Source organism: Limulus polyphemus, unplaced genomic scaffold (assembly GCF_000517525.1).
Source record: "Limulus polyphemus unplaced genomic scaffold, Limulus_polyphemus-2.1.2 Scaffold687, whole genome shotgun sequence".
Lineage (NCBI taxonomy): Eukaryota > Metazoa > Arthropoda > Merostomata > Xiphosura > Limulidae > Limulus > Limulus polyphemus.
The window spans coordinates 75347-86992 of record NW_013666297.1 but is presented as its reverse complement, the minus strand read 5'-3'; the positions used below and the strand labels follow the sequence as shown (position 1 = coordinate 86992).

The following is an 11646-nucleotide window of genomic DNA, read 5'->3' as shown; positions in this document are numbered from 1 at the left end:
CAAGTGGAGTGCATACTATTTATTTATCACCAACAAGTCACAGACACCTACTGTAGAAGAATCCTAAGCCCAACAACAACATCGCAGTTTATATACTTATAGTATTAAGAAGTATAAGTAAAAGCCTTTAATTGACAATTTGAGAACATATCAGTTTTGTTAGCAAGATTTCTCATAAATGGCTGAATAGATTTGGACTATGACCTACCACAGAAGTGGTTAGTATTTGGAGGTACAAGATCACAATAATCCCAAACAATCTATCTGTTAACATCGGACCAATTTTTCTTACAACTTTTGCTCTATAACTCAGTCAAAAATGATCATATTTGATGATACTTTGTGGACAGGTGTAGAATATTGTTCCTCATTTATCCTGCCAAAAATGGTCTGTGCCCATTGATAATGACGGATATATGGACAGAGCCGAATATGATGAATGCTATGAGGTGGAGGTATGCGCTCTACTGAGTGCCCTTCTAGTTACTTTACTTATTTGCAATATTAAACTCTTTCTCAAGCAAGGTTAATTAATTTTGTCCAATAGGTGGTGGTTTTTAATATAATAATAATAAAGCTTTTATCTAATACAAACAGCTTATTGATAGGCACCACACACCCCAATAAATGGAACAAACTCTCATAAAATTTGAGATGCTGCTTACTCATATGGTAGGATAAGCCATGATAATCACAACTCTTCAGATGTCTTGGATTTGGTTCTGAGTTTAATTCTCTATTTGTTTAGTTGTACTTTATCTTTTGTTGTACCAGTGTAATTGTCATGACATTGTGCATATGAACTGTATTTATGGTAAAGCTTCTAAGGCTATTTGCCACTGTCCCTAAGTTTGAGCTACTGACTAGAGGGAAGGCTGCCAGTCATCAACATCCTACCAACTCTTGAAAAGTCTGAAGTAGGACATTCTTGTAAGGGAGCCGTCTATAAAGGACGTCATACAATTTAGGCCACTTTTTGACTCCCCCACCCTGTCACATGGAGGGCCCCTAACCAAAGTAAATGAACACTTCAACATTTTATCTCAAAGGAGGACAGTTGGCAACCCTAAAACTACCACTCATACTAAGGGATTGACTGTCACTCTTATAATATATACCCAGAGCATAAAATGTGGGGAATGTTTTGTGGTATAACATGGATTTGAACCAGAGCTCTACCATAGGGTCAACATTAACCCATCTAGGTGGAGATGCTATAACCATTGTTTTAGCCTTCAAAAGTTTGATATTAAATAAATACCTTGAACAACTGATGTTCATTAAAATCTCTAATTTTATTATTAACAAAATAAAAAGTTGCATAATTACAAGTTTTTGAAATAATTAATCAATATTTACTGCAGTCTGAGAACAGATAAGTAATACAACACCACACAAGTTTCTGTATGTATCTAAAAGTAATCCTGGTTGTTATTTTAGTGCAAAACTACACAATGGGTTATTTGTGTTCTTTCCACTGCAGGAAACTGAAACCAATATTTTAGTATTGTAAGTCCATAAACTTACTGATGACTCACCGGGTGGGGATTTCTCTATAAAAAGAGTCAAGACTCAGTTTGATAATCTGTATTTTAGGATTCCATCTTTGATGAATCCCTTCTAACTTCTGTGCAATCACATTTGAGGGTTCTCCTCATTAAGTGCCAGACAAGGTTATCGAAGAGAATTCTATTTACAATTTTGTGTTTAAAAAATACGTATGTTTGGCTTATTCTTCTACGGTGAGCATTTTTCTCTTTAGACTCAAGGGAACAACAATGATGCCATAGTATGTAAACATAGCACGAATATGTGTGTGTGTATATATATATAGAAAAAAGACACATGTATTCCACAAGAGAAGTCAGAGTAGACACAATCAATGATGGGCAGAATAATGTATAAGTTATGTATCATATGTTCCAAAGTTATGCACTTGGATATAACAATATTTAGGAACAACAAGTTCTGTTTTACTAGTACCAACAGGGCTTTTTTAATACTAACAACTTTGCATTATTTTATCAATTAATTAGTGTGATAAAAATTCGACCTGATGTTGATGATTTTAATAATAAAATTTGTTCCTCCATGCACAGTGCCAGAGGTAATATTGTAATTAACACAAGTACAACAACTGATAAGATACAATTTCTAAACAACTGATTATGACACCTAGGTTGATGTTTTCACACTGAAAAATCTAATTTTGTCACAAAATTTTTAACCATGCCCACCATAATGACCAAAACTTCACTTTCAAGTTTTTTTCTTAAGCATAAGATGCACCTCAGAGAGAGAGAGAAAAACAAAATCCAGAAAAAAGTTTTTACTTCATGACAAATGATGGTATACAACAACAGGAAACATTCAGAAACACATGATTCAATAAATAGTCAAGAGTAGAAACTGGTATCCTTTCTATGACTACAGTGGAAAATGTTAAAAATAGAATTAAAACAAAGGAACATAACTGACACATGAAGATGTTTGTTGATACAATTAACTTAAACATCAGAAAACTTACATTTTAAACAAAAATGAAATCTTTTCTCACTGGCTTTCAATTATATTAAACTGAAAATCTCCCTGCGAGCAAGTTTATAAATTTTATCGTGAATGAAACATCGCAATATCAATAATTCAACAGAAAGTTCCTAATAAATGCAATGAGAGCAGAAACTGTAGCATATGTAATGAAAATTTAACATCATAACAAGTTTCTGTGTTCTGCCCATTAAGGAAATCATTCCAAAATATTTCTCTGTAGAGCACATTTTGAGAAGGGCTGTTGAGTAAATTAGAGCACTGTAAAACACAGTTATGATGAATTATTCTAACATTTGACACTTCTAATCATGTAATAAAGGTTCAGAATACTGATACACAACAAAATCTGTCTTATTTTTATAAAAGAGTATGAGTGAATATGCCATACAAGTACCCAAAATGGGGATTTATAAAATAGTTTTCCTGCCCTTTAATACCAATGCAAGGTATTTCAAATTTGACGTTTTCTTCTGTTGTATTTCACCCATTTTTTTAATTATAAAGTTTAAAATAAAATATCTATAAACATATCAAGGAATCCAACAAAGTTTATAAGCTGTTCTAGCTCAAAGACTAAGATAAATCAAGTTATTTTATTAGTTGGTGTGATAATATAACCAAATAAAAGTAAGAAACATATTAATAACTTATAATTGCTTCTAAAGATTATAACTTTTCATAACTTAAAAAATTTATGCATTAACTTTCTGGTGATGAGATAATTAGCATGGAAAATTTTTATTGACATTAACATATCTTTCCATATAGCATAAAGAAAAACAAATCATCAGTGATAAAATTACATAAAACATAATTACTAAAAATGCTTTTGGAAACTATATCATCTACTGCTATAATTTTCTACCAATCTTTCTACTGTACAAGATCTATCCTTGAAATTCTATCGTGATTCGATATGTTTGCAAAAACTTCTAAAAAATAATACTTTGTGTCAGTTTCTGACGACAACTAGTTGGAGCTGCCATCATTTTTAAAAACAACAGTATCTCAAATATATTCTCTAGTCCTTAATATAGGTAAAAAAATCTATACACCTTCACAGAATGCCTGATTGGAAAATGGTCCAGCAATCAATACCAAGTACTCAACAGTACCCAGGAGAGGCTAAATCCATTCACTAAAACTGATTCTCAATCTATACAAGATCTGTTTGCTGCTGTTCTGGTTACATAAATTACAAATGGGACCCATAAGAAAAGGTAAATCTTTACACTGAAAATAAAACTTTACGTCTTTACACTGAAAACGAAACTGTACGTCTTTACATTGAAAATAAAACCGTATGTCTTTACACTGAAAATAAAACCGTACGTCTTTACACTGAAAATAAACTGTACGTCTTTACACTGAAAATAAAACTGTACGTCTTTACACTGAAAATAAAACTGTACGTCTACACTGAAAACGAAACTGTACATCTTTACACTGAAAATAAAACCGTATGTCTTTACACTGAAAATAAAACCGTATGTCTTTACCCTGAAATAAAACTGTACGTCTTTACACTGAAAACGAAACTGTACGTCTTTACATTGAAAATGAAACTGTACGTCTTTACATTGAAAATGAAACTACATCTTTACACTGAAAATTAAACTGTACGTCTTTATACTGAAAATAAAACTATGTCTTTACATTGAAAATAAAACTGTACGTCTTTACACTGCAAATGAAACTTTATGTGTTTACGTTCAAAATAAAACTGTGTGCACTCCTTTCTCTATTTATACAAGTTCAGAACAGCACCTCTATATCTCCAAAAAAGTTTCTTACTGTTTTACAGGTAACAAATCTCAGTGTGTGATTTTCAAAAACTTCATTTATGTATGCATACTTATCATACATTAAGCATAAATAATCTTAAAAAAAGATAATGGAGTTTAGTCTTTTACATGACAGAATCTCCTGGAAGTTTGTATAAAAACTTTTCAGTTTATTTTTGAAGTAAGGTAATAACTGTTATTTGTTCAAATCAAGCTTTTAATTGTGACAGTAAATGAGTATACTTACTAGCAAATTTTAATCGATGAAACATACTCCATGTTTATAATTTCTTCTCTTCAGTCGACCAATCCTATTATATTAAAAATACTGGTTCACACAAACTAACAGTATATAATCTTAAAACAAAGTATGATATTTCTTGATTCAAAAGAAGAGGTGCTCAGTAGTTAAGACATCTACATATTAGAAAACAATATTTCAAAACTGTAATATTATCTTCAGGCCTCAAAAAATCTGTAGGTTCGATTCTTTACGGAGTAATTCAAAATGAAATTGATTTTAAACTCTAAGCAAAATGATTACTAGGTTGATTTGAGTTAAAGTTAAGTTCTAGCTTCAGCTACCCAGTTCTTCCTGGATTCCCATTAACTGATCTGACTTACAAAAATGTCTTCATATTTTTTAAACCTCACTGTGATATCCCACAAATATTACATACATTTCTGAGGGGTTTTATTTATCAGAATAAAAGATCTGAGTAAACATTAAAATAATATTTATAGTTAATTGTATGGAAAGTTTCAGTAACTTTTTTGTATTTTAAGATACAGTTTAAGTAGATTTCACACACATTTGATGACATTATAATCAAATGACTTTTGAAAGTAATCTGGTAATTATCTTGCATAACATACAGTTTTGAAATATCTTATGAAAGAGCAAATAACATCAGATATGTGTTACAAGTGAACAACTTTTACCTAATTATTTTAATATCACTGTTTATATAAACCTTGTTAACCCAATGATCATTCAACTTAATGTAGAAACTTACACAAACCTAAAAAACAGGGCAAAGCCATAGCATTTCATTACATTTAAGGGTAATATTCCAATCCTAGTGTGTTCTGGAAAAATACTAATTAAACTTATTTCCAACATCATATGAGTTCCAAAACCAGATGTCACTCCAAGCAAACCAACAAATAGGCTGGTGAGGCAAGATTGTTAAGGATTGAAGATAATGTTTTTTTTTTATCATCCAACACAAAACCAGCAAATCTAAATAACAATACTGCAATTAAATTACTTCCTGTTAAGACTACTGGATTATAGCATGTTCATTTATCAATATCAGTTGGTTATCTGAACCTAATTAAAAAAAAATTCTAAGGTCAGAAAAATTCGTTTTTGTAACACAGGGGTCACTTTACTGATCACCACGTGCAAACTTGTCCATAATTATGACCTTAATATTACTACATAAAAGCATATAACACTGGTATTTTGTAAATGGCATGATTGTAAAGATGTAGGTTATGTTAATATGTAGATCTTCATTTTCATCAAAACTGTTCATCCATATTTCACTTTTCTCAAACATATATACTGTTGATGTACTGGAAAGGTACATACCTGGATCATCCAGAATACACATCAAGTTTTACTTAATGAAAATAACTATCCTGTTTTTCTCAAAAAAAAAGATTTGAATTTTAAAAGTAACTACAATTTAAACATGTTCAGTAACTGCAAATTATTATTAGTATATTTTAAAAACAACGTCATATAGAAGAATATACTTAATGCTAAACTAATTTTGAAGTTCTATTTTTTGAACATGTTTTTAAGAGAGAAAAAAAAAATTGCATGATACGACTGAATAAGGAAGCTAGTACAAATGCACACGTTTATTTGATCTTTGATACTAGGTCAATCAAATGAAACCTTTATGTTCACAAAACAAAGCATCCACGAATCTCAAAAATTTTTAACTAAAAGATTTACTTTTGAAACCTCTTTCATTCTTATACACACACACATGTATACATATATATATATATATATAACTCTTTGATTTCAATATGCTTCTTATAAAATATTAGGGAATGTGTTGTCAACTCAGCATGTTTGAATTTACGTATTTGCAAATGAGAAGAAAAGGAAATTATTACTGAATTATTAAAAAAGTGCAAGTGGAGCTAACAGGATAAAATAGATGGAAACAGAGGACTGAGTGTTGATATATATACTGTATGAAAAGCCCTGTGCTCTATATAAATGTTCTTCATAAACAGTTCTCAGAATGGTCCGCTATTAAATGTTTCAGTGTTTTACATGTAAAAAGAGTTGAAAGCAGTCTGACAGTATCATTTACAGAAACATTAACTGTACAGGGTACTGTTGAATACATCATTACATAAATTAATCTACAAAAAAAAAAGGCTTACAAACTATAATACAATAAGATTCTCTTCCAAAAAGAGGAGAAAATACTTAAAACTTACTTCTAATTTTTGGGACAAGAGGAACTAAAGTAAGAACTACTTATGTACATGACACACACACACACACACAAAAATAACATCAGATTCTTGTAATATTTCTGTTCACTCGTCTAACAGTTTCTAAAGTTTAATATCATAGAAACTTTTTTGTTCTCTCAGTGAAGAGAACAAAAATAATCTGGTGAAAAAGAAATTTCAAAACATTCTGAAAATGAGAAAGAACTAATATGTAATGCCTCTGACTACGTAGCTTTCTTGGAAAGCTTCCTTTCATATATCACAGGTATTAGACCTGACTGGCCCTCTAAATGCACCTCTACTACTAGAATAGTTTAACTTGGCTATCGATATGCCCACATGTCAAAATATTTATTACTGGAAAGACCACAAGCCTAGGTCCAACACTTGATGAGATTACTAGTGTTTCCTTCTCATATTGGAATCAATATTTACAGAAAAAGTACAAATAAAACTGCACCGTGCTGTCCATCATTAGACATTCACACGTGTCCCTTTCTTGTTTTTCTCATTCTGAATGTTTGTAATTCTTTTCAATGAGCTGGATATTCTGTGAAAGTTGAAGTGGTAGCTGGCCAGTTGCGAGAACTGTTGAGGTTAGTAGTGGCAGAAGTGGTGACTGTAGGAGTGGTTACAGTGACTGTTGGTACTGACGTCTGGGTAGATGGATTGCGAAGTAATGTTGCCAAGATACTACAGTTATAAACAGAAAAGAAAAAAACATATACATATAAATACATACACGCACACACGTATAATTTCAAAGTAAACACCAGAACTCAAATATCAGTAGGGGAAAAGAAACAACTACAATCTAATAATGTTTTGATACTTAAATGTAACTTTGCTTAAAAGTATTCAAAACTCTAAAGATTTTATGCTTTAATCTTCAACTACATTTGGAAAATTTAGTATTTTCTTTCCAATATTGAATTTAAGACACATCTCAAACAGAAAAATTATATTATTACTAGTAGCAGTAACTACTGTATTCTGACAGGAACCTTCTTATTTAAAACTTGGAAAGGATTCATATTACACAACAGATTTTCATTCAAACATAGTGGTATATATTATTTTGGGTAAATTGATATGACTGACCTGTGCTTTTCCATGTTGAAAACAACTTCAAAGAGCATAAATAGATCTGTTTAAATGCTATTCTGAACACATATTACAACTCTAGAAAGCTTAAAATAATTCTTTTTATACTTTTGTATGGAAGAAGAAATTAGTTTATGTAATTTTATGCCATCTTAACCAAACTTTCTTGTCACAACCACTGAAGATTTTGATGACCATGTACATAATCAAGTACACATGACTAGATACAGAGAGCAAGTTTCTTTTAGAATGGGTAGTTTTTCTATATGCAATAGATGAAGAGAGAGGAACTAAATCCACCAGATTTCAAGTGAGGTCCATGGCGAGTGAAAAGGAAAATTGTTGAGAATTATATAGCATTCAGGACAAAGTTTTGCTAAGCCTAAATTAAAACCTGTCTATTAACAATAGGCTAGCTACTAACATGCCTTGCTAAATTTACATGGCCATAAAAAATGTATTTTGGAAATATTTCATAAGCACAGATTACAATGAATAAAAAAAAATCCCACTTATATGTATAAAACATGAAATATTGTTTACCATCGAAAACAGAATACAAAAGAATATGGATAATAAGGCAAAGTGTGACTGACGAATACTGCTTGATGCTTAACATGGCAGACACAAAAATATTGCACAAATGCAATAATTTGTCAATAAACTTTGTGGAAGAACCATTGTTTATTTAGAGAAATAATCCACATCAGTTAATACAATTTGTATCAAAATATATAAATATACAATGACATGAAAAATAGTTTGCTGAGGATTAACTTTTCAATGAAAAATAAACATTGAAAATCAATACTGCAGAAGAGCAAAGCATATGTTCGCTGTATGAGAGGTTATATTGATTCAACTAATTGAAAACTTCAAATAGGGATTAAGCAATACTTGAAATGAATGGTCAATATGTTGCCACCTGTAGAACAGCACACATTAAGATAGAAAATGCGAGTAAAACACGTTTCTATTGGATTGCACGAGAGTGAATTGATTGATCACGGTAATAAAAACAAAGCTTAACATGAATTAAATCACTGTTCTCTTAGAACTACAATACTGCAGAAGTTACCCTTAAGAATTTTGTGCGGGTCTCAAATTCAACTGTAATTCCTGAGGGGTCTAGAAAAGCAAAGTTCTGCCTCATTTTTTCTTTCCTTCTAGATTGCGAACTGGATGTTGGGATTAAAGAAGTTAAGGTGGTGAGAAAAAAAAATCAAGTGTCCCTGGTTTATGTAGCCATAAACAATGATGTTATCAGAACATACCCTGATCCATAGACAAAGTATCATTTTTACCCTGCCACCACAGAGGAAATTATCAAATGAATCAAACCAAATATTACAAAGACATACACGAGAATGACATTCAAAACATTCTACCTCTGAAATAATACATATATTTGAACAAGACAATTATTAGAAACAGACCATAGGAACATATAAATGCTTTATTTTGAAAAATCTGCACTAGTTAATACAATTTCAACTCTGCCATCATCAACTGGCAAAAACCGACACTGTAAAACATTAGAAAAATAGAAAAAAGAGCATAGAAGCTGGCTTGGTAATAACTCAACATACTCATCTTATTATCCAAATACATCATTTCAACAGATGTACACAAAAGGAAGATGTAAATATACTTTAGTTGACATTTTGTACAACTACATATTATAAGCTTATCTAAGTTTTTAAAAATGTCTAATGTTAAGTCACAGAATAACATAATAACTTTATTTATTGATACTATTAAGTATGGTAAAGTTTAGCTCTAAGTAAACTAAAGCAAAGAACATACACAAGTTAGTGTTAATTTATCTGTATAGAATATAGGCTGTATTTAATAAAGGCTTAACTAATGTTAAGCCTAAGACAAGTGGACTTGTAGGTTTTGGTGTCTGCAAATAAAATCCTTTGTATATTATTCTAGAAATCCTGTATTTAAAGAAGTATTGTTGCAATACAGATACTGATTTGACCATGAATGTTTTACGGGTCTCTGATAGTAGATATGAAGTTAACTCAATTAATATATATGTATTTCATACTTTTACATAATTTAAAGAATGGTAATGCATGGCTTAACTTTAATAAATTTATAGGTTGATGTAAAGTTAAATAGTCTGGAAAATCCTGTACACCCTACAATTACTTATGTAATAATATAGCATTCTCAAACCTGAAAGGTTGCTGCTGATACTGGGCAAGGAGTTGTGCTAGCTGGACCTGGTCCAATACTGCTGTGGTAATAGTTTGGGGCTGTTCTGTGCCAAGCTCTTCTAAAGTAGATGTGGTTTCTGGTGTAACTATTGAAGTATTATCATCTGTGTGTCCAGCTATGACTGCTGTTGAACTGATAAGTGCTGCTGATTGGGAGGACTGGCCACTTGAAGGAATAATCAAGGCTGTAGGACTTGACTGGGAAATACGAGCAGCCAGATATTCTGAGTTTGAGGGTCGATAGTCGTTTAATGACTGTGTGAGTTCAGACATAGCTTGGGTTAACAGGTCAGCAGAGGGTAGAGTATCAGCAGTTGGTGACCCCTGAAATCAAAAAAGTATTACACAAATTTATTCAGAAATGTATTATTTTGAAGTCTTATTACATATATCCTTAAATTAAAAACTAACTTTTATACCATTCACTACAGTAAGGTATATATAACGTATAATACTGAGTAATACTACATTTTAGCCTGTTACAAATGATTAACCAAATTTTTAAAAATCAAATAATTCATTTTCTGTCTAAAATTCATAGGAACCTCCAGCTGTAGCTTGTAACCAACAAAGTTGTCGATCCACAAGCAATTTGGTGTATAAAAAGTTTAGAAAAATGGACTCTGTCAGTGATTTTAGGGTTACAAATATTGATAAGAAGTTGCATTGCTTGTGACAAAATATAAAACAATACTCATAACTGTTTCTCCTCATGCTATTATTGGTGTTAAGTTTGTTTACAATGTTCAAAGTTATACAGTAGTTTAGACTAATGGCAGAATATTGGTCTGTTTTGAATAATGTTCCAGTATCTTTTGATCTTGTTTGTTACTGTTAAGCACAAAGCTTCACACAATGGGCTATCTATGCTGTGTCCACCATGGATATCAAAACCCAATTTTCAGTGTTATAAATTCACAAACATGCCACTGTTTTTTATGATATAAACATTGGTACTTTTCTAAGAGGTGCCATTGTCATAGTTTGGTATTAAATTATTTGAACAACCACCAGTTATATTTTATGAATAAACAATAATGAAATTTTTTTTTAAATCAAACAGTTAAAAAAAATAAATATGGTTTGTTAATTATCTCACCATCATCACGAGACGCAAGGAGTTATAACAGACAACTTATTTACTGCTCATTCTATCAATTGGTACAATGTTCAGTTGGTTAATCAGACTGATCATAAAAACAAATGAAATATTACAGAATCTTTGGAAAATATTGTAGATTTTTAAATAAAGATTTTGGTCTGATTATCATAGAAAGTAACTTTCCAAGATTAGCTAGCATTACAGGTTGGTTAATTACGAAAATGTTTGTTTGTATGCACATGCGTCTGTTAAGGTATACAAATTCATTTTTCACCGCAACTTCTTGCTTCTTCTGATGATAGCTTGGTTGCCTTTTTAATGAAACTTTTTGTGCAAAATTTCTTGATGTTGCAGTGCAGTTTCAGTTTGAGCAATTATCAACTAAAACATA

General features: G+C 31.0%; 1 protein-coding gene across 5 annotated transcripts in view; it reads right to left on the bottom strand.

The window, feature by feature from the left end:
• Positions 1-2314: 2314 nt before the first annotated feature.
• LOC106459957 (PR domain zinc finger protein 10-like) overlaps positions 2315-11646 on the bottom strand; it is an 84243-nt gene continuing 74911 nt past the window's right edge. For all 5 annotated transcript variants that reach the window (XM_013919629.2, XM_022386534.1, XM_022386533.1 and 2 more), the window contains 2 exons: positions 10113-10477; positions 2315-7514 (listed from right to left, as the gene is read on the bottom strand). In XM_013919629.2, the coding sequence (XP_013775083.2) occupies positions 7355-7514; positions 10113-10477 (525 nt within the window). In that variant the 3' untranslated portion in view covers positions 2315-7354. The remainder of the gene's footprint in view (positions 7515-10112; positions 10478-11646) is intronic.